We start from the raw sequence: 23,869 nt of genomic DNA on the forward strand, positions 1-23,869 counted from the left end.
CAAAACCACCACCACCACCAAAACTAACAAAATGTCAAATCGAAAAGATATACCGATCAAATGAAACGGAAAAAGTATAATTTTATATATCGCGATTACTTATACTTCTAATACAACTTACATAACAAATTTACAATATTATTCCGTATTAGTTACCCAGTTAATTATATGATAAACTCCCGTTAAATCTTACAATTGACTATTTTCGTTTTAATTATACAAATTCTAATTTTGTGACGGAGAAATATAACCATTTTATGATTAAAGTTAACCATTATCTGATAAATAAAAATTTATGGATTGTTACTTTTTATCATAAAATTGTCACATTTCCTCCGTCACAAAGAAGACCAACCATTTAGTAAAATGGATTGTTACTTATTTGAGTAACAATTTAGCTAGGAACAAGGAACAGATTGGAAAAACCTTCGAAAGTTTATTCTAATATAAAGGAACAATCAATTAATAATAACAAGCATCCCATAAATGAATAACATGATGAATCAAAATTAAAAAAACATGATAGTAATTTTCTGATGATAAATTAAGAGTACATGTAAGGTACTATATAACACTTACCTCCAAATTTTACAAATTTAATTAATTCTTCGAATTTTTTCTTCCACTTTCTTAGAAATAAATAGATCATATAATATTTTGAAAATAAAGCTTAATTGCTTTATAAAACAAAGTACATAAGCTAAATAGCATATATAGTAAATAAAGATGCAAGAAATTAAACATCATAATTATTAATGAGCTTGATAATTAATTTAATTATTATTATTAAATTAAATTCCAAGACGAAGCTCCAAATCCAAATCTTGCTTTGATTCTCCAAGACATAATTCCAAATCTAACCTCACAAATTCCTTAGTAGAACTTTCATTGTTTAAAACTCTAACCTCATGTCCATGATGATGATGATGATGATGATGATGATGATTAAATGGTGAAGACATATATTTCCATTTCCCTATCCCATCTCTTGATGATTCCATGATCGTCGGACCGACTTTTTCACCATTCTTCAATGGAGGAGGTGGAAGAGAGGAAAGTGAGAGTGAAACCAAAGAGTATTGATGAGCATATATATTGCTATTATTATTATTAGTTGAAGAAAGATTTGAGCTAGGGTTTGGATTAGGGTTAGGGTTAGGGTTTGGATTAGGGTTTGAGTTTAAGATCGAGTTTTGATCGAAATCGTTGAGACAAATTAGATCATTATTATCATTAGTAGAAGGAGGAGATTGATCTCTAAGTCTAGCTCTATCTCTTCTATGAATGTTCATGTGTCCTCCAAGAGCTTGAGCTGACTTAAACTCTCTTTGACAAAAACTACAAGTATAATATCTTGGAGGCCATGGATATCCATAAGGGTAATCTTTGTCATACTTTAAATTATTATTCTCAACATCCCAATTAACATCTTTCAACTTGCTTCCTCCACTACTCAAACCTATCCTTTCCATGGTAATAACCTCGGTCGAGATCAAATGACCTAAATACCCTTACGAGCTAGCGAAAAGCGAATCTAGGGAGCTAAAGTAAGAGAGAAAAAGAAACTTGAAGTGGGTTTGGGGGTATGAATTTGATGATGGGAGTTATATGGGAAAAAGAAGAGGGAAAAGTTGAAAACTCTAGTGAAATTTAGAAAGCTAGGTAGCTAAGGTAATATATGAGACATTTAACCTTCAAATGTGTACTAACTTGGGTATGTCTACTACTATTTTAAGGACATTGCCCTTGGTTAATGTAAGTGGAAGACTAGAGCCACCATCTTGTACTTTTTTGCACAAGTAATGGAGAAAGGATAGTAGGATGATGGTTAGGTTATGGAGTATCTATTGTGTTGTAGGTGGTCTATATATGTTTGGACTAGGTAAAGGAGTCACTTGGATTGGTTACGAGTAGACCTGGTAAATGGGTCATTTGAGTGTTTGAGTTGGGTCATTTAGGCCGGCTCATTTTTAGGCCAACAATTTACCAGGTCATTTATAGGTCAGGTTATTTTTGAATCGAGTCATTCTGGATTGGCTCATTTAGCAGGGTTGAGTTGTTTTAGGTTGCTTTGGGTCATATTAAGTCCGGATTTTGACTAAATCATGTCGAATCATTTGGGTCTATTGAGTTATTTGGGGTCACGTCAAGGGTATTTTCAGTTCAGGTCAAGTTCAGGTCACACTTTAGGTATTATTATTATCTATTTATTTTTTATGCAGAGATGTTACTCCTATGTATTCAAATACGGATTAGATTATGTTAATTACATATACAGCTTTAGGTCGTTAGCGTTTCATAAGAAAGATCTAGGTGGGGTTTTATGAATTGTGATGCAGAATTCTATGTTCAAGTACTTATCAAATGGGGGAACTGACCATATCGTCTTTATTTGGAATCATAAAAGCAAGAGCGAATTCTCTGTCCCATTTTGTGTCTCATCTCGCGTTTTACTATATTCTCGTTATGACACATTACTAATTTAAGAGAAATTGTTGTCAATTTTATTATATAAATGACGATGTGTCATAAGGTAAAACAATGAAACAAAAGAGGGTAATACGAAAGCGGAACAAGTGATCTCAACTACCATAAAAGGATGTAACTAAAGTACATGTTTTCAAAAAATAAGCATAATTATACCATTAATGTGATCTATCATGTGGGTTTACTTATGGTAGTATGCATCATTTAAGACATTGAATTGCCCTTGGCTTAAATCTTACATGATATCCTAAGATCCATCCAGTATACCGCGTCATTGTATACCATACTCCAATTAATGAGAAAATTGGAATTAATCGTACATCTCATTGATAACAAGGCAATATCTCAATGAAATAAAAATAATTATTCTCATTGATTAGGGTGTATAGTACGGAGTACAATATAGTACACACCGAGAAGACCTTAGAATTTTGTAAACCTCATACATCGGAAAAAACTTGTGGCCCAGCCCAAAAGGCTTAATGCATATGGGCCGACCTTTCCTCCCAAAACTGGGCCCTAACCGCATAGCTCTCACTATTGGTAAAACAAAAAAAACTTGACACTTGGAAAGTAATGACATTCGCTAATTACTACATTACATACGAGTATCATCTTTTATAACTTTATTAGCTACGTTGACGACTTAATGTATATAATGTGATAATAAAACTAGTTCCCAATATAGTTTCTTTCTTGAAAGAAATTGCTAAATTTGCTACAATAGCACATGATCCTATTTGGGTACAAAATTGATACTGTATTAGACAACACTTGACAAGACAAAAACACTGGCGCGTTTCAAAACCTATGATGTACCCTTGGCGTGTTTTTTTGCAAGGGATCCTGTCTAATCCTGCAATGACATATAAAGGCCTCGGTTTGCGAGCAGACGGGCCAATGTGCCAAGTAAGAAGGAAGCGAAGGCTGGTGTACTGGCGGAGGCTAGGCTAGTCTATACTGTACTGTACATTCCTGTGAGTAAAAAAAGAAAAGACTTCATAGGCCGGAGTTTGAGCTTCAGCGTATGAAGGAATGTATGGAAGATACAAGAGAGGTCGTAAACAGACTAAAGCTATCCCTCCATCAAGAAGCTGAAACCAGTGTTTTCTCGGATAAGTGGAGGTGGTTCAATTTCTGAGATGCTTATTTGCTCTGTCGATTTTGCCAAGTCGTCCACTGAAAATGGTATACTGCAGGACAATAAGATTTCAGCAACCAATACCCAAAAAAAGTGAGCTTTAATCCTAAGTTCAGTTGGGGTCGGGTAATAAAAATGAAAGAACAAAGAGAAATAGAATTGAAAACAGCGAGAAGGAATGCACGATAAAAAAGGGTCAATACTCAATATACAAATTAGGGAAAGTCCTGAAAATGTAGAAAAACCCATATGTTACCTTGAATCGTCATCCAGTAGAAAAGAACTACTCACGGCATTATTGGAATCCTCAGTCATCAGAACTCTCATATTTGATATTACCTACAGACCAAAAAAAGAAGAATGAGAACTGCAGAAGCTAATCTCATGACTTCAAATCACCGTCAACATTGTTCATTGGCTAGAAACTGTTTTATTCTAGTTTGCGCTGAACTGTTGATTGCACAGGTATATTGGTTTCGCAAAACAGAATAACTTATACTCAGTTCAGTTTTTTAGTTTATCTGAAAACTTCACTCGTAAAATACTCCTCTCTTCCTCCAAGCGTTTTGCAAATAGTGTAGTAAGTTGGTACACATCAAAGGGTAAAATATCCGGAGTACCAATATATAACTGCCGAAAAAATGAACAAATTGCAACTGTTAATGGTTGATCGCATGAAACTTACTTCAGGAGACAAGCTATGGGTGCCATATTTGTCGTCCCAGTACATTGTACTAATTCTGTAAAGTTGCTGAATGCTAAGGACCTGCAAGCAGAAAAATGGAACTGGTCCATAGTAAGAATAATGAGTAAAATCGACGCAACAGGCTTCTGTCTGAAGCTTGAAAGTAAATTATTTACCGGGCAAAGGTCGTGGCTAACTTCATCCAAGGTTTTCTGCGGCTTTTGATGAATGACCTGAAAAAAGACAGAATGTCAGTCAAGTTTCCACGCTTTACCATATACTAAAGTGCTCCATTTGGTGCGTAATTTTACTTTATTCTATAGTAACATGCAACATTTTAAATAGCCGAGAAAAATAAATTACCAAGAAACCAATAGCTTGCCGGATATGCTTCAGCTCATCCCATGCCGAGCCAGCAAACTGCCATTTAGACAATAGCTTTAGTCAGATGCAGAAGATATAAACAACCAATCATAGTAGAGAACAACACGACGGAAAAAATAAAAAATTACCTCTTCATTAGCATCATAACACCAATTTTCGAGTTCAGCTAATCCTGCCTTAACATATTCAGCATTACTGAATGAACAACACTCCCGTCTCAACAAAAGGCTGGTTGACAAACAAAGGCTTATCAGAAAATCACGATAATATACGAGTAGAATGTAAAAAAAGAGAGCAAGATTCTGAATAATTCAGACCTGTTAAACAACTGTACATTGATAAATGAGAATACTTGGGTGTACACTTTCCGGATGAGAAATGAAGGGACCTGAAATTGTTTTTTTCATAATCAGTCAACACACGACACATTTTATGGAGCGCATCCCAGTCATAAATACAGAAAATGTAAATTCAAAAATCTTGACTCAACTTAAACTGTAGAGCAAATGAATAGTGTAGCTCCAGCATCAACAAGACAACAACATTACCCTAATGCCTCAAAGGCTCCCTCTATCACGAGATAAAGGGTTGAACGCACAACCTTTCCCCTCCGTTTAAATCACAGAGAATGTTTGCAGATGGCCCATTGTAAAAGTAGTGTCAAGAAACGCTCAGAGCTTGACGAACCATTCTGCTTCAACCCAACACCTTCTAAAGCTAAATTATAGTAAATCATTTGACTATTGCATATGGAACGTAGCTTGTCGAAATTTTTTATGTTAGAACGCAATGGAAAGGAAGATAAGACAGGATGTTGCATTGACCTGGATCAACTAATTAAGTGAACACCACAGACTAGACACGGGATTATCATGAAGTGTAATGGAACACAGGCAAAGAAGTTGACAGCAGTTCTCTGTTGGATACAGAATGTATTAAGACCTAATACTAAGAGAATAAAAATAAGAACTGACATGATTAGCTTTCATCGCTTTCAGGTAATTGATTAAGCTCTGCACAATCTCTTTCCAGTGAACAAACAAAGTCTCTTGACCTGCTGGGCTACCAAGAGTTATTGAGCTGACTTTCCTAGGAGCCTGCATAAGCCATTTCCGATGTAAATATATATATTAGTTCTCTTCCGCTTAAGGTAAGAATCGATGGTCAAGAGCAAGATTATAAGTAAAAAAGCAACTGAAGTAATAGCTGATGATGTCAAATTGTCAAACTGCATAAGAAATTACCTGAATACATAAGCCTAACTGAGGAGATATCTCCTTTTTGAGGTTGTCACGAATCATTCCATATATCTTCTCCACATATGCTGTTAATTGCTGTTTAAAAAGCAACGCTGGATATTTGGCTTCAATCTGGCTCAAGAGGCCATCAACACTACCATTTGTTTCCCCGTCAATCGAAGAAAGATCAACATTCCGAGGAATCCCACGGAAACTCTAATAACAAAATGTCCAGATGAATTAGATTTACCTTATCTACAAAGATAGATCAAGACCAAGATAAAAGCAACCATACCTGGGTCATCCTTCGTAAGAGACCAGCTGAAGAGCGCCTACGCTGTGGGGCCATTCCAGCAGCACCGCTAACTTTAAGTGTGCGTTGTAGCAGCAACAACAGGAATGATGTATTTGATAGCCAATATGCTAAAGTATCATTGTTATCCTGAGCCTTCTGCATAGATAGATACTTGCAATTTTAGAAACGCCTTCTTACGAAGAAGTACTCATTATTCACAATGATTTTCCCTATCATTTCTTTACTTTTCTAGTATGAAAAATGAACAAATTGTACTGACGACAATTCTTAGTCTTACAAGACATGTCATTAAAAATCCCCCTTGAACCTCAATTGCACCGTTTTTTTTTGTTGTTGTAATAACCCCACTTAACCCAACTTACAACGTTTTAAAGATTAAAATTCTTAAAACCTGTACAAAATCACAGTGAAAAATCATTGTGAACGAGAGAGAGTAAATGTTCTCTGATCTAAAAGAAGTGACCTCAATTGCCTGCCCTATTGTTTGAATGATACGGTCAAAGATGCTCGTCCTCTCGACTTCAAATGATCTCCAGTGCCGCAGGCATTTGTATATGATACATGCTGCAAGAGGTCGTTCTTTTGTAAAACCAAGCTGCTGTGCTATACATCGAATTAGCAAGTCCTGATTTTCTTGCTGTTTGTCATTGAGGGCTTTCTGAGCTCTCCCCTCTACTTCAGAGTGATCCCTTGGGTTTAAGGACGCACTTCGTAGATCCTAATCATCGCAACATAATAATAAGTAGAAGATACAAAACCAGTATTGTTTCATATAGAAACTCAAAAAGGGTTGAGCTCAGTACCATATGTCTTGAACTACTTTCTGTCCTCTGCAAGGAGTCAAAAGAATACCATTGAATAAGATTTTACGGAAAGAATATGATTAAAGAAACAGTTGAAGATGGAAAGTAAGTTAAACTACCTGCATTAATGATCTCGAGCGCGCTGCTAGCAGTTTGTTATTCTGAGCCATCGTTATAGCTTGTTGACGAAGGACTTTATTCTCTGATTCTAGGTTGGTAAGCCTATCCTCAAGCCTAACAGCGTAAAAGGAACATTATAAGAAGCCAAAAAGTAAAATGCACAACCATCATCACCAACCGCAAGGACTCTTTATTCATTCTGTCTTTCAAAACAATATGAACTATTAAACACGCTAAGACAACGGGCAATACATTTATCAATAAAGTTTACTTTTACAATAAATTGCTCAACATAAAGAAGATATATTACACTGAAACACAGTTAAACAAATTCCAGTGTCATACCCGATTTGCGAAAGACAGATCAGTCAAAATCACCATCATCAAAGTGAATAGGCAAAATATTAATCCCCACAAGAATCCTATAACAATATTTTTTTTTTTTTTTTGCAGGGGCCACGAGAGAACCTTAAGTGAAGAATTATCAACCAATGAATATTTGAGTCGATATTTCTTCTATGTAGGCATTGTGAAATTATTATTTCACTGCCAAAAAATGGTGGTGGTAACTGGTAACTAAAAGTCTTCCTTCCCATTAGGTTGAATACTGAAGATCTGAAGGAATTATTGAAAACAGTAGACTAGTACAGAATACAAGAGCGTGAATGGAGTAATAATTTGAGTATATGCGGCACAAACCTTGCACATTCAGTACTCCAGGGGACCTCAGCCAACACGATGCTGCGTGATCTTGCTAAGTATCTCTGGAAGTTGCTCTTCACTTAATCCTAAGTCCACTAGGTAAGAATTCAAACTAAGGCCCCTCAGAGTAACTAGTTCTTAGACACATTACCTATTGAGAACGAAGTGAAAATACTACGATCCTTTTTGCCTAATAGAACAAACACTAATAGTTCACAAAGCTGATAAATCATCATCTAGATTCTGCAACTTTTTCTTCTAAAAGCATATAAAGCTACATCTCAAGTTAACCCTGATCATAAGAAAGTTTGAGCTCGTGCATTATTGAAGGGCTAACTAAGGCTTTGAAAACAATGATACTGCTTTATCAGTCCTCAAATTAAGGAGTGCACGATGAAAGCTTTTATCAAGTTTGGAGGTTAGATAAGAATAATCAGATAGATACGAACTTCACCACATATTGGCGATGTGGCACTAGCGGTAAGGCTTCCCTTATATACAGTACCAAGACAAGTGCCATGTGGGACTTGGATCATAGGATGGCTCATGGCTGTAAAGTTAGAGTACACAGTGAACATTGCTTTTATTCTAGAAAACCCTAAAACCCTCATTTTATCTCAATCAATAAATAAACCCAAACAATTCGAACAAGAACTCCCAAGTCTCAATCTTCCCAAATATAGTAAATTCCACAAAAAGATCAAAATCAAGACAGTGAATTAGTTCCCGCACCTCTGTGCTACAGTCAACTGATCTATACTGAGGCTTGCGTGAGTCCGACTCAAAATTCATCTACAGCAAGTCCCACATCCAGAAAGAAAGCCACATGTTTTCTCTTCAATGTATGATAGGACAGAATATGCAGTACATATTGCATCATAATCAACCTAAAGTCTCAAGGATCAGAAATCCGTACACTTACCCCATGTGAGGAAAAAAAAGGCAAGTTCAAAAGAACTTTGATAAGAACTACCACTTACACTATTGTCTACTCCTTAACAAATCACAATGGCTAAGAGCATAGAACCACCTTCATGCAAGGCATGCATTATCAATCTACGCCAAATGCAGTAACAAGGTTGTCGATAAGTTACGTGGGTTTCTGTGAATTCCGACAAGCCATGTGTCTCACAACTCCAGGATATTCTCCACATGGTGATCACATATTCACATGCATCCTTTAAGCGGTAAGACTGTAATAGACTCATACACTTCATACAGGGACCAGACGTTCCCATCAAAAGGATTTGAACTTATAAAGGAAGACTTTAGGACTCTGAGAAACATATGACTGTTTGGATTGACAGAAAGCTCTCTCAGATCATTAAAGCGTATATGTCTACGCTGAACAGACTGATCTCTAGGGCCCTAGGCTTAAGTTTCAGGTCTCTAGATTAAAACTCCTCTCCCCTCCATCAGTAGAAGACCAATCCCAGAGGCATTACTACAACCCATATCATTTACAACAATTCGAAAAGAACTTCATCAATTGGTTTCAGAAATTAGGAGACTGGCTATGCTTAAACTTTACATAACCAGATCTTTTCGCATAAGATATCTTTTCGGAACAGTAGAGACAGCAAATCAGATCTAAGAGAAATTATTAAGGCTGTTAGCAAGACGTAGGCAGAATAATGAGACTTACCAAAGATGTTAGACAAGAACGATATGGAAGTCTGAGGAGGTTGGATCAAACAATGCAGCTTTGTGGGGTCTTCAACTGGTACTGGTGTAGGAGGGGGAAATGTCGTCTTTCTGGGCAATAGTGACAGGCTCAAGCCAAAGCATATGGAATGCTCAAGCCTTATTATAATGAGCAAGAGCAAAACACAGAGGAGACTTACAAGGAAATCAAAAGATAGGATTGGAAAGCTATCCGGACAAACTAACAAAGATAAATCCCACTTGGTTTGACATATTCTTCATGATAGTGAATGGCTGACACTAACATTTGGACATTAGTGGTAAGTATCTATCACCCAAAAAATAAAAATAAAAGATGGGCCATGGCAGTAGAGAAAGGGAAAAGGCTTAGGAGCATTGGCATATTTCTAATCAGCTGAAACATGTTGGGTACACAAAGAAAGCGTTCATGTGTCGAGAGAAATATTTTTAGGAGGAATGCAAAGGTAAATATGTTCCAATTAAATCTTATCAACTCAAGAGAATAATTTTCAGAAACCAAATTCCGACTAGAAAACCAGACATATAAATTTGAAGGGAACTATATCAAACAAGGCTAATGTGTTTGAATCCTTTGCTATGTGACAGGAGGTCAGGGACGGATCAGAAGCAAGGAGAATGGGTTGTGTCCAACATGTTCAATTACTGAAGATGATTTTCTACAGTAAGTAGAGTGAGAGTGCTCAAGACATATAAATGTTTCCCATTTAACGTCATTCTAAAGGGGACTATACGCCTGGTTAGCTTCTAACCTATCTTATGAACAGTTGCTTAGTTCGTCCAAGAGTGGATGTGTATTTTAGACCAAGAACTTCAATCTAAGGAATTGAAAAAGGTAGGAAGAGCAACTTCCGTCAGAAAAAGTCATCAAAGGCCCCCTCCTGACCACTATCCCAGTTATCAGACCCTGCACAATGCAAGCACCAAGAGAGAGAAAGACAACATCGTTACTCAGCATATCCTATATGTAACAAATTTGAAAAGGCACTATCAAGGTATCAAATGCTGTTTTGGAATATGGAATAGTGATCCAATTATGAAACGAGCGGTGAGGAACTATGAGAGTAGAGTAGACATGGCACTATAAAGGCTGAGCTAACCTGTAACATCAGGATGAGTAAGATCCTGAATGATCAACTGGAGAGCATCGGGATTTAAGAACGAAAAGTTTGTTCGAGTTGAAGAGGGACCCGCAAAAGTGATTTCAGAAGCAGAGGATGAGTCATCAGAAGAAGAGGAGAAAACATCAGTGCGGGCATCTCTGACTGTATGCACTGAAGTAGAACTCGAGTTTGAGGCATTCAAAATCGTTTTCAGCTCCGAGAACTGGTCTGACATGCAGGACATCATCCTGAGACATACTAATCACATCTATCATTAGTCAATGAAGTATGAGCTTCTATAATTAGCTATTTTTCAGTTAAAGTTCCCTACAAAATGGGGGTTTGCCTAACAGATGAGACTTCCAAAGATCAGTAGTATTACATGGCTTGCACACCTACAACGTTAAGGAAGGTATCCATTGAGCCCAGCTTAAATCTAGCCCAATATCCTGTTGAGCGTTCAGAGCCAATCCAATAAAGAGCACCAAACGGGATTTTTCTAGTCAGATAGTATTCCAAAAATCTCATTCTCAGATAAAAATTTAGACCAAGTAAAAATAGAAAATAACATGTGTATCAGTTGAAGCTTATTGGAAAACGGGATTTGGCAAAATATAAGAACAGTGGCTATCTATTATTGAGTCCTTGTTTTTTTAGTTTATTATCGTCACACTATCCAAGAGAAACAGAGCATTATCTCCTTTCAGACTTATAAGCAAAATATAAAACTAAAGGAAAAGGAGAACAAAGGTACTTCCATAATCAATCCTTCATCAATGGTAGAAGCGTAGTGGCAAATATTAAACCTAAAAACAAGTCAAGGGAGACAAACAATGAAGTTGAACAAGAGCAATTCATTTTCTAATTACAAAAGACCAGAGTGACAATGGCAATTGGCCAAAATGCGTCTTTCTAGAAATTAACTCGTGGTTTTCCCTTCACCTAACTCTGGTCGAATAGAATGGTTTAGAACTATGGCCTCAAAATCTAAATAACAACGAAGCACCTAAAATATCCAATAATAAATTCTCCCAAGAATCTGAATATTAATCTCTTGGCTTAGGTATGTACAAACTTCTATCAAAGTTAAGGAGTTCAAAGAAGTCCTTCGCAAGTGAAATTTAATTAGTCTAAAATGCCAACATAGTTCATTCTGTTAATAAGCACACAAAACTGTCCGCTAAAGCTCTTCAAAGAAAATGAAAGAAAGAATCCAAAGAAAATCATTCCGTCTCTTGTGTGTACTATTTGAGCATGTGTAGTGTTAAAGGTTCGCAGGACTATTTTAATTCCTAACCTAACATCCTTCTGAGGCTCATCAAACCAATAATCATTACTTCCATAAATTACCCACTTGTCCTGTCAGTAACTGCATAATTTATAGTTACAGTCCATATTTTTGCAATAGTGTCTGAGGGTATGAATTACCTTGTGTAGGTTGGGAGTCCCTTGGAGATTTTTTTTTTTGGGAAACGACACCACCATAAGACTCGTCAAAAGGGAAAAGAGCACACTTTTGTAATGTAGGTCTTACCTCCGAAAAGTCAAAAGTTACGAAAAAGAAGATGCATAAACAACACACATAAAACGTAATTTTACACTACCTATTGAGAGAATCTTGCAGTTGATGAACTCTTCTCTCTGTTTCTTCTAATTTCTTTCGATTTTCTTCACTTGATTCATGAGCTTCCACATACTTTCTTTCCCACTCCTCAGCTTTTTCTCTTTCTGACCCTAATGATTCCTGCATAATATGTACAGTTAATTCTTTGGAAAAGAAAAGTAAAAGGTCAAAAGAAAAATTTTGAACAAACAATCAATTGCCTTTTACTTGATGAGACTTCCAAAAGCCTCCTATCAGACCGGCAAATATGAGGATATTATGACAAGCGAGTTAAAAAGGAAGTGAGGGTAAATCTTCCAAATAAGCAAGTAGAGTGGAACTTTTCAAATAACATTGAGAAACAGGCAAGCATGGAAATATGGTCAAAACACAAAACATCATACGAAGTATGAGACTGTGTCATTATAAGAATATCATGATAACTAACCAATATTATGGGTAGCTATTCATTGATTTATGTTTTCCGTCATATACACGAGGATTTTAGTTAAATAGGGCTCGTCTCACATTGTATAAATATGAAATCATCTCACTGCAGACTAAATGCATGCAAATGTACAGTAAAATTACCTTTAGCATGTCTACTTCTGCTGTTAAAGTCTCAATTTTTTCAGTATCTACCACAGTAACTGGAGTTTCTACGACAGAAGACGATGCTTCTTCGATCGCCTTTTGAGATGCTGCACGCTCTTTGGCTAGTAATTCGTCTTTTTCATCAATTTTCTTCTGCATATTCTTTTGCATATCTTGCAAAGATTGTTGCAACTTTGCTATTTCCTGCTCTTTAGATTCTTCTAAGTCCGTCTGTAGAAAATCAAATCAAATATATATATTTTGATCAATGGCATGCCAATTTAGGACTTCAAAGCAACATTCACAATGTATTACTACAGATTTAAGCACAAGCCAAGTCAGATATCCAATGTTTTTTTTTTGTGTCCAATAGTAACAAGAGTGTTACCCTTAGACGTTTTTCCAACTGCAGGCGCCATGTGAGATCTTCAACTGTTTTCTCGAGTTTATCTTTTGCTTCTTTGAGTGCACCAGTTTCTCTGGCAGCCTAATACAAAGTTCACATGTGCACATCAGTGGTTTATTAAAAGCTAGTAAAAGTCATGACAGACAATGTAAAACAGTAACAACAACAACAACATCAGAGACATAATCCCAAAAAATGTAAAACAGTGAATAAAAAAAAAAAAAAAAAATCTCTGCCTCTAGCTTATCACGTTAATTACAGCAGGGTTAAATAAGTCTCTATTGGTTGCTTAAACTTTCAGGCAACACAATAAAATAAAGAGCTAACAATCCAGAACAGAATAACAATGCTTCAACTTCACTTGTTCGCATGATATTGAATATTGACTTTGACACCAAATCGCAGCCAAGTTATCACGTGTCTGAAGGTTTCCGCGACCATATTCGAGCATTATCGTCCATATTTACAGCACGTTGACCGAGATCAGTTTGTAACTAGTGATTCCGAGATTAAGTCTCATACTGAGATCTAATTCCATGCTTCTTGTTGTCTCTTCAATGGAGTGTGTTTGTTATGTATGTTTCATAATCAAACTTTGAAAGGTGAACTACTTTGCAATGACACCGGAGTATACAAAAAGAAAGTACAAATGTACACATAGATTCAAGAGAACACCAGTAAACATTTAGTGTACATACCATCTTCAGCATCCGTAGTTCTTTTCGACCTAGTCGTCCCCTCCACCTGCATTGTGTATGAATTGTTGCCCATTTGAGCTTCTTATAATACGTATATGCTAAATAGCATCGCCAACGCGTCTGTGATAATGCAGTCCAAATTATGAAATTCATCTAACAATAATGAAAAAAAAAAAAAATCTGGAATAATGTTAAATTCTAACCTGAACAATCGTGGCTGCTTTTGTTTGCTTTTTAAATCTAAATTCATTGCGAGCAGCCATGACGCGTGCACCTGTCTGCAAGGTGAGTGCCGAGAGCTGAGCTTCTCTGTATGACTTTCTGGACAAGTGCCTGCGCAAGTTCTTCTGAATTTTAATGGAAGACGCCTCTCGTCTCAGATTCTCAAATACCTTGAAAGCCAGCCTTCCTATCAGTTTTCCAGTCAGGAAAGAGGAGGTGAAGAAAAAAAGGAATGTCAGAGAGACATTTCATAACTCTTTGAATGTATGAATAATGTGAGACAATGGAGATTCTCTATTAAAAGAGCTACACCTTACGTTCATCCAATTTGACTTTAGGCGGTCTCTGAGGCTACACTATGACCATGTTTATTTTCAATTTAGATAAATTTTTGACTGGAATATAATTTTATGAGAGATGTTTTTATACATTTACAGTAAAGTATTGAACTTTGACCTCAAAAAGTCAAATGGGAAGAACACTGTGAAAGTGGGAAAGTAAATCATGTTTCAAATTGCCAAGGAGGCTTACCCCTGCATAATGTTTGCAGCATTGTAGCAGTGTTGCGCAAAGTTAGAAAATATTGACGTGCAATATGAGTTCTAATTTTCCTTTGGATAGCCTTGGCAGCATTGTTTAATTTCTCAGCTCTGCGGCCATCTAACTCAGCCATTTGACCAGCCCTCAAAAAAACTTTTGTTTTCCCAATCTATTTAATAAGAGAAAGCATTGAAGTTAAGAGACTGAATCGAGCAAGCTACAAGTAGATAAGGAACGATCAACATATCCCAGGATATATATTAGTGTCAGCAGTAAGAACAGAGACTGAAATTTTCAAGCTAACTTTCATCATGCGTACAAAAATATTAAAAAGAAACATTAAAATATCAATGGAATGGTCTAAGTAATGCCTAGCCATGCACGTCGCTAGAGAAACAAGCAGACATGGCACAAGAGCAAGCAAATTGACATGAGGACTCCAGAATATATACTCTACAACTGTTACGTACATAAGAGTGTCTCAACGTTGAAATAGAAACAGAAAATGACCTCTTAGAAAGGCACGAAATTGGACAGCCTTCATTTAGACTAATCAATGGGGTAGTAAACGACGACAAAGCTATTAAAGTTACTACAGCATCATGGAAGTAAAAAAAAGAAAAAGAAAAAAATTACAAGTCATGGTATTAAGGCAGACATAGAACCCAATTCAGAATTATGCGGAGTTTAGATATTAACCTAAAAATCATAGTAGGTCGTGAGAAGTAGATACTAACCTGATATCCAACTAGCCCCATCTTTTCCAAGATTTTTGCGCACATGACCTTTTCAGGATCTCTGTATACAGCAAAATTCAGCAGAGCTCATTGGTTGCGCCATCTCAACAGGAGCGCAGCTAACCATTAAAGTTATGTGAATCAATAATTACCTCCCTGTCACTGCCTCTGGAGCAAGAATTTTAAAACGGCTGATGAATTCAAAGAACGTCCTGCGTGTGGGATATCCGGCACAGCTGATCCTAATTGCTTCTAGAACACCCTAAACAGAAGAGTTAGTACAGAGAAGGCAAACAAAATCAATAAAAGCAACATATAAATCCGGTCATTGATATTTTACTCACACCACAACGCAGCTGCTGCATGACGTTCACATTCTCAAAAATAGCTGGTTTTAGTTGATTATTCGGTTTTACACATCTGATGTAGTGAGGTTCTGTAGAATTCAGTGTTTCCATCAGTTGTTGAAGTTGAAGCTGGATCAAGAAGATTATGAAGTTAAGCTTTAACTGTAATAAAATTATAATCACAGATACATATACGAGACGATTTTACATATGAGACCAAACACTACTTTTATACTATCAAATAAGAAATGGCATAACGACTATGTTGGTCCCACATGTTAGACCGTCACATACAAGAGTGTAGTGAAATATGCAAACATAAAGGCTGAAAAAGTGAATGAATATCAGGCACCTTAAATCGAGAACCAATGGACGAGAACTTAGCAGACTTGGTTGCGTCAGGAACGGGAGGGAAAAGGCCTGCTACAAAAGAGCATTTGGAAGCACCCAGCAGGTCCTGATGTTCAGGAACAACATAATCTTTGTTTTTGTCCAAAAACTGATCAGATTGGTATTGAACCTAAAGCATGGTAAAACATGAAGAATAAGTATTCTAAAGGCGGGTTATATGGAGCCTATGATTAGCTGAGAATAGGGAAAAACTATCCAAGTTACCTCTCCGGCATAATGCGCAATGGTGAAATCAGTACGAGATAACTTTGGCTTGACGAAGCGCTTGTGAGTTTTGAAAGTCTGATATAACTTTTGTGAGAAGGTTTCATGAGTCGACTTTGGGAACATACTGGAAATAATAAGTGCCAAAGAAGAGAAAATAACAATCAGAACCATTGCTTTTGTAATAATAATTACTGTACATTGCATAGTTACATGTGGGGTCTAGTTTTATTCAAATAACCTATACTAATCATCATTTCACAAGAAAAGTACCAAGGACATCATACAACAACAACAACATCAGAGCCTTAATCCCAAAATGATTTGGGGTCGGCTGACATGAATCATCCTTTAGAACCGTCCATGGGTGATTGCACACCTCAAAATGCGAAAATATAGAAAAGGAAAAGTGAAAAACAAAAGGGGGGTTAAAACATAATACAAAATAGTAAAACACAGAAACTGAAGGTACACAAAATATCTTACCAAGCTTCATCAAGCAGTGCAATGATTCCTCCAGGTTTCTGCATAGATATGAGAAAAACACAGAAACTGTTATAATTCAGAATCCTTTCTATGTTTATCAAACCACACTTGCATAACTTTGCTACCAAGAGAACGACCTTTAGAAGGATCCTGGAAGCAAAAATAAGCTCATGCAAATAAAAAAGAACGTTATAGAATGTTGCAGACCATGCTATATGCAACAATTTATGCCCAGTTGGCAGAAAAATATTGTGAGCTTTAATCTAAAACCAATGCACAGCCAAATACTTGCACAATGAATAGAAAGCCTGTACTTCAGAGTTCAATCATATTGTTATTAATACTTCCATCTGTACTCAATTTCTAACTGTGAACAAAAATTGTCCTGTTTCATATTGCTATTTGTTTACATTTTTTATTTTACATTTTGTGTAATATTACCGATATTGCATCATGATTCATTCCCTTACAAGAATCTCTCTTTTGTTTTCTGAAAGAGGCTAGTGCATCAATATCTAACTCGTGTCTCTTATTTTGATTCACCAACATTTGGCTAAAACAACATATATTTTGAAACATAAAATTGACAAGGTATACCTTTTCAAGGAGGTCCAAGACATCTTGATTATCCACAAATTCAATATAGCTCCAATCAATTTCCTCTTTAGTGTATTCCTCTTGCTCCATCTTGAATACATGCTGCAGCTCAGATGAAACAAAGCTTTGTCATACAAAATAGGTCATGGAACACAAAGGAGACTAGTCTAACTTTCATCCTTTATATCAAAGTATTGACCTGATTAAAATGTTGTTGCAGCTTTTCGTTGGTGTAATTGATGCAGAACTGCTCAAAACTGCACAACTGAAGAACTAAGTAACATACTAGCTAAAGAACTATAGAAGTATAAAACCGCAACATTCACCTTCTTTACCTGTTAGTCTTGAAGCTTTCAAAACCGTATATGTCAAGGACCCCAATCAAACATGTTGAGGTAGGATCTTGACCAATGGAATTGTTGATTTTATCCACCAACCTGTACATTAAAGAATAATTCTGAAAAAAACTTGCATAAAAAAATATCGAAGATAAGCTACAACAAATAACCAATACCAAAACACATGAGACATAAACAAGTTAAATACCAATCAAAAAGGCGGGAATATAAAGTTTTTGCTAGACCATCTCTAGAAGTTGTAGCAGCCCTTGGGTCAAGACTCCTCTTTATCACTTCCTCTGGAGTAACCATTACACGTTTGCAGAGAGCATCTTCCAAGCCAACAATGTCGCACCTAAATTAAAGAACAAAAATTCAAAATCAAAACAGTATGGCAACCAATAGCCAAGTGACCGATCACATACACAATGAATTTCCAAGCGGCACAAACATACATGAGAAGGTCTGCTGCTGTCTGAAGATGAAACTTGGATTGATCATCCTTGGGAACAGAAGAATCGACTTCTTGGCCCTTGGTAAATACTACATTACCCAGATGAAGAATAGAAGCAACTACGCGGAAAATAGCGTCCTTCAAATGAATACAACCCAAAAGGGAGAGAGTTTATATTCAGCTATTCACATATATGCAGTGAAGCTTTACTGACACCAAATAAACTATACCTGTTCTTGTTGACTTATTCCAACTATGTCCATAGCTCTCCTTGTATCAAGATACTCTTTTGCATCGTTTATACCGACTAACTCATAACAATTTGACTGATTAAGATAGTGAAACGATCTAGGATTTCCAAGTTTGTATTTCTCAACCTCCTGAAAAAGGAAAAAACCATTCAAAGGAATATAAGTGTGCACAGGATTAAGAAAATACAGCTCAAGCTGCGGGTACATTAAAACTATTATACCTCTTTTGGTGCTGCACAGAGAAGATAAAAACAGTGATAGTTGCGCTCTGGATCTGAAACTTGGCAAACACGAGATCTTTCTAGGAGATATGTTCTGATGGCTGCTCCGGATATTCTTCCACTCTTGTCAAATTGAATCTCAACAAATTTACCGAAGCGACTGCAGCAATTTATTGAAAAGAAGATTAGTATAAATTAAAATATGAGGTGTCTGATGGTTGACATTATCTTCTAACAGCTCAGATTCTTATACGAGGGACTCGTTATCGACATTTGCAATATTACAAATCACATTGCCTCTATTTAAGCATGAGCAGTAAATGATCTTAGGTCGACCAGGGACTTGGACATCCAGAGTGTTTAGTTTTGTTTAACTGTGCTTGAAAAAACCATTAGCGCTTTAGTTTTGTGTGAAGGTACTTGTACAACTTTTGGACAAGGGTTCAGGCCTATTCTCCCATAGTTGTTTTGTCAAGCATCTCTGATAGGAAGTAATGCATGTTAGGTGTGCAAGAATAATTTAATATATTATGCACAAACTCCCTTCTAGTCAAGGACTCCTAAAATGTGTATGTTAAGCAACTCAATTCCAGTTCGCCATAACGCTATTTCAGAAAACATTCGGTAAAAAGGATCAATATTTCCCCATGACAACCAAAACCTCAAAATATTTGTGATATAGTCCTCCCATTTTACAACTTGGTCTTACTTAAGAGAAAATATATCAGTATACATGCGCATTAGCAAATGGTGTTATGTACTTGACACTTGAGAAAAAAGAGAGGGGTCATAGATTGTTAGCTTGGAGAGTCAGTAGAATTTCTGACTTCAGAAGTTAAAGAACTAACACATTTGGTAAACGATCCATTACGTAGCATATGTACATCTCAATACCGCAACATTGTGACCATTACTTAAACCGTATACCAAAATTTTGGATTAAGCCTCTATTCAAATAGCACGTTTCCATTTTCAGATATTCCAACACTTTTGGTATTTACTAAATCCCTTTATAGTGACCAGTTCCAGCAGATAGAACTGTAGAACATAGATTAAAAAAAAATACGGGCATAAATTTAGCAGAAACTGGTAATAAGTAACCACTACCCAGCTTGCTAGAGTGGGCTTATAGTATTTTGGTAAAAAAAACAAGTCGATGCGAGAAAACTCCGAACAGGTCATTATATACAGGAAAATAAGTGTTTCAAAGGATAAAGCAGAACCAAACCTTGAATTGTTATTACGAACTGTTTTTGCGTTGCCAAAAGCTTCAAGAACTGGATTTGACTACATCCAAAGCAATTAAACAAGTGAATCAAAATTAGATATCAAAGAATAATTAACAAGTACTCCTATCTGATCTTTTAAACCAAATATTACGTGGATGAAATATTTCCATTTTCAATAGAGCCAAAAGTTCACTCTCCTTTGGGTTTAGACTAGTATGGAACAAAGAATAATGGCTAACTAAATCGTTTATGCTTCTTATTGTTAAGTAGGGGAATTTGAATTTTTTATGGTACTAGCAAAATAACCCAAAACACACTGATTCCTTCCAATCCAAGCACACCACCAAAATAATCTTCGTTCAAGGATTCACATTCGACGCAAAATTTCATTGGGTTACTGATCTATTGAGAAATGCATGTACCATTTGCATGCAAACTGATCAAGAATACATCTTAATTCTTACCTCCAAAACTTGTTGTTCGACAGTTCGCCCTTCTGTACCACTACGACCACCCAAATAAGCAAGATAACGCATAAGCATTTTCGTAGTTTCAGTCTTGCCAGCCCCACTCTCTCCACTGACCAATATAGCATTGCTTTTGCCCTCATTCCTCATTGCCCTGAAGCAATGTATTGTGTGTTACTCGTTAAGTTTTCATGGTTCAAGCATAGACTAAAGGAAAACATGAAAAATAGGATAACAAAATCACCTAAATGCCACATCACCAATTGCAAAAACATGAGGGCTGAGCTCTCCAAGTGGCGCTCCCTTGTAATGATCCATCATTTGAATATCATATATATGGGGTAGTCTTTGGAATGGATTTACAGCAATGAGAATATTTCCCGTGTAAGTCTGCCATGATGAGAAAGAGTAAGATATGGTGTTATAACAGAGCCGTCTCATAGCTACTAAGCTACAGCAACTATTCATCCTGTCCTCAATGACGAACACAATTACACATTTAGACATCGAATTCAAAAGAGAACTTACATAAATTTCATTAAGTGAATATCGAGTTGCTAAATTCTGCAAAACTCCCGGCTCGTGTAAGTATGACAGCTTTGTCATGTCATCAACTCCACCATCTGGAGCTTCCATATCCATTGGATATATTTTCGAACGGTTTGCCGTAACCTATTAGACACAGAAATTGAAAACTATGAATGCAGTACGGAACAAGTGTAAAATTCATTTACATCAATATCTTTTGAAAAAAAATATCGACAGCTAAAAAAAAAAAACTAAAACGAGAATAACTCATCCATTAAAAAAATAAAAAAATAAAAGGAACACTCAAAATCACACTTAATTTCAAACTAAGAAGGAAAATTCTAAGGGGGAAAAAAAGGAAGCTAAGTGACCATGGTAAAGGAACACCACAAATTTATTCCAAAAGCAATTTGCTGCAGGTGCTTGATTTAGAAATATCCTGTTATTGGTTTGAAACCGGTAAAATCACAAAATAAAGGATATATGTGACTAAAGATCTACCGTTCTTCATCTATCCAACCTATATTACTGTTGATGCTCAAAACTAGCAGCTGGAAAATTCACTTTTTCAATTGGAACATAAGTAAATTTTATTCGCGACTCCCAAGCAATTTGCCTGTCACACAGGATTTTAAGGTAAATATTACGACGAATTACCCATATCCCTCACGCTATGAGTGGATGCGTCTGACGGGGAAATATAAATTATTCGGTTTCTAAGATTCATTCTGTAGGTATAGCTCCACTCGACAAGTCAACAACAATGTTGCCACAATACGTCAGTATCCCACCCTTCAGGGGGGAAAAAAGTTAGCATCGTCCAGGCCTCCACACTACCACAGTGTAAAATCAATACTCGTATTAAACTTGCCATGTGATATTGCTCCTGTGAACCTCCTGGCGAGTTGTATGACGGGTTACCACTGACTATCTAAAGAAGCAGTCTTGAGGAGTGTGTAAGTCATATATCCGTATAAGTGAAAAGCCTATTGAGTATGTATCATGTCTCTTGGAATTCTAAGTTTAACACAGTGTGTACACTGTACAGCATGACACACTAAAGAATGTTTAGAGTGGGTCATATAATAGATGGTCCCGAGTTGCTTGTTATAAAGGAGACGGTATTGAGCACTAAAGGTACATTTGTGCTTCTCTTTAGCTCTTGGTTCTCGGTCATGTCATTCATTATGAGAATCCAAAGAAACTTTCAGCAAAAATAATATAAAGAGGGGATTCATTAGTCTAGCACATAATCCCACCGAACCACTCTTGTTTTCCTAGTGAAGGGGGCGTGAGTCCTAGTTGCCCTCAGAGACAAGTAAATACGGCATAAATGCACACATATACACAATACACTCTTAACCCTTAAGCTACAAGCTACGAAACTACGATAATGCACAATTTGTCAACAACAAGAACAAAAATTAAAGCTTCAAGCAAATTCTAGTTAGTCATATAGATTTCACCTGCTTGCCATTTGTGGTTTTGATTTCAAGTTCATCCCCATTAATTTTGATCACTTGCCCGCCAATCCAATCTATGTCTGGGTCCTCCACCCACACGTGAGTACCCGCGAGAATATTTACCTTAGTACCCTGCAACAATCATCATCCTTCTTATCATATCGTGGACTAGACAAAATGAAAACAACACGATGCAACAGTCCAATTTTGCCGCAAACTCAGATAAAATGCAGATGTAATTCAAACTCAAGCTATATAACCAAACTAGTGTCGAAACCAGGATTTGTAATCAGGGGCGACGCAGTAATGTAATAACGTAAAAGAGAAAAAAAAAATCGAAAATTTTAACTAAACTTTTCATTTCTAAGGGGACAATCACACTGCTAGCGCCCCCTTAGTTCCGCCACTGAACCAAACCCACCTTACCCACATTCCTAAATCTTCAAAAATCAAATAATTTTAACAATGTAGCATGAAACTAAATCTCTAACAACAACAACTAGCAACAATAAACACACACACACACACGTTCGAATCTTACCATTGTACAAATTACCCTTGAATCATAACGAATAACAAATTATTACATCCCCCCACAAACCCTAATTCAATCCCAACCCAAATTCATCCACAATACCACAAACCCACATCTCTCAATGCATTAAAACAAAGATTATCACACAATTTCAATCAATTACACTCAAAATAAAGAATAATCATCTCTTTTTTTAACAATGTAGCTGAATCTAAAATCTATAACAACAATAAAGTCACATGATTGAAGCTTACCATTGTACAAATTACCCCCAAATTACGACGAATAACAATTCATTACCATCCCCCACAAACCCTAAATCAATCCAAACCCAAATTCATCCACATTACCACAAACCCACATCTCCCAATGCATCAAAAACTAAAATTATCACAGAATTTCACCCAAATTTCAATCAATTACAATAATCATGAAATGGGTAAAAGGGGAACCCAAAAAAAATTCAAAAAAAAAATGTAAGAAAGTAAGAAAGTGATGATTCGGGTATGTGGTGAAGAAAGAAAGAGAAGGAGGTGAATGGAAAAAGCTAAAAAATAGGAAACGGTGAAGAAGGAGAAGAGAAGAGTAAATTAGCCTAAAAATGATGCATTTTTGTTGGAGTTTAGTGGCTGCCATTACTCTTCTTTTCACTTTCTTACGAGCTTTCTCTCTCTTCATTTCTTTCTTTTTATACGTTTCGGTTGAGGATGAATCCATTATAGTATTGTCTTTTAGACGGTCCATTTTATTAGAACCCGACTCGAGACTATAATTCTACGATTTTATGATCTAAAAAACTTGAACGTTCATATTGTACGATCTTACTATGATCTTGTTCATTTGAAGAGGTAATGTCATAATACGGTCCGGTTTATT

The 23,869-nt window shown here is 36.3% G+C and overlaps 2 protein-coding genes across 5 annotated transcripts; both read right to left on the reverse strand.

The window, feature by feature from the left end:
* Positions 1-509: 509 nt before the first annotated feature.
* On the reverse strand, positions 510-1,836 carry LOC141651972 (uncharacterized). The gene has a single exon (XM_074459657.1). It carries the CDS (start codon positions 1,470-1,472, stop codon positions 792-794), a length of 681 nt encoding a protein of 226 aa, XP_074315758.1. The 5' UTR covers positions 1,473-1,836; the 3' UTR covers positions 510-791.
* A 1,196-nt stretch (positions 1,837-3,032) lies between these two features.
* LOC141652505 (myosin-11-like) lies at positions 3,033-23,699 on the reverse strand. Of its 4 annotated transcripts, none has more exons than XR_012547213.1 (38): positions 23,248-23,685; positions 22,462-22,590; positions 20,996-21,139; positions 20,712-20,857; positions 20,465-20,621; positions 20,000-20,058; positions 18,772-18,931; positions 18,530-18,679; positions 18,301-18,437; positions 18,054-18,200; positions 17,843-17,944; positions 17,707-17,764; positions 17,508-17,609; positions 16,911-16,948; positions 16,425-16,551; positions 16,162-16,329; positions 15,807-15,938; positions 15,615-15,724; positions 15,463-15,523; positions 14,717-14,894; positions 14,167-14,372; positions 13,964-14,083; positions 13,248-13,346; positions 12,857-13,090; positions 12,267-12,406; positions 7,174-7,288; positions 7,055-7,081; positions 6,715-6,969; positions 6,231-6,386; positions 5,942-6,151; positions 5,672-5,794; positions 5,015-5,085; positions 4,826-4,925; positions 4,677-4,733; positions 4,490-4,546; positions 4,314-4,414; positions 3,885-3,967; positions 3,033-3,680 (listed from the first exon to the last, which is right to left on the reverse strand). XR_012547213.1 is itself a non-coding variant. In XM_074460012.1 (38 exons), the coding sequence occupies exons 1-38, from the start codon at positions 23,248-23,250 to the stop codon at positions 3,563-3,565; spliced, it is 4,560 nt and encodes a 1,519-aa protein (XP_074316113.1). In that variant the 5' UTR covers positions 23,251-23,699; the 3' UTR covers positions 3,033-3,562. The 4 variants fall into 4 exon arrangements, 3 of the variants coding, with proteins under 3 accessions (XP_074316113.1, XP_074316115.1, XP_074316114.1); XM_074460012.1 differs by having other exon boundaries at positions 4,314-4,394; positions 23,248-23,699; XM_074460014.1 differs by having other exon boundaries at positions 4,314-4,394; positions 6,231-6,383.
* Between the last annotated feature and the right edge of the window lie 170 nt (positions 23,700-23,869).

Source organism: Silene latifolia, chromosome 4 (genome assembly GCF_048544455.1).
Source record: "Silene latifolia isolate original U9 population chromosome 4, ASM4854445v1, whole genome shotgun sequence".
NCBI classification, from domain to species: Eukaryota; Viridiplantae; Streptophyta; class Magnoliopsida; order Caryophyllales; family Caryophyllaceae; genus Silene; species Silene latifolia.

Excerpts from the sequence above, each read along its gene's own strand:
- LOC141651972 (XM_074459657.1), bottom strand. The coding sequence starts at position 1,472 with ATGGAAAGGATAGGTTTGAGTAGTGGAGGAAGCAAGTTGAAAGATGTT.
- LOC141652505 (XM_074460012.1), bottom strand. Across the intron at positions 17,945-18,053 it reads TATTCCCGCCTTTTTGATTG|GTTGGTGGATAAAATCAACA; the intron begins GTATTTAACTTG and ends TTTAATGTACAG. Across the intron at positions 6,970-7,054 it reads AAAGTAGTTCAAGACATATG|GATCTACGAAGTGCGTCCTT; the intron begins GTACTGAGCTCA and ends TGCGATGATTAG.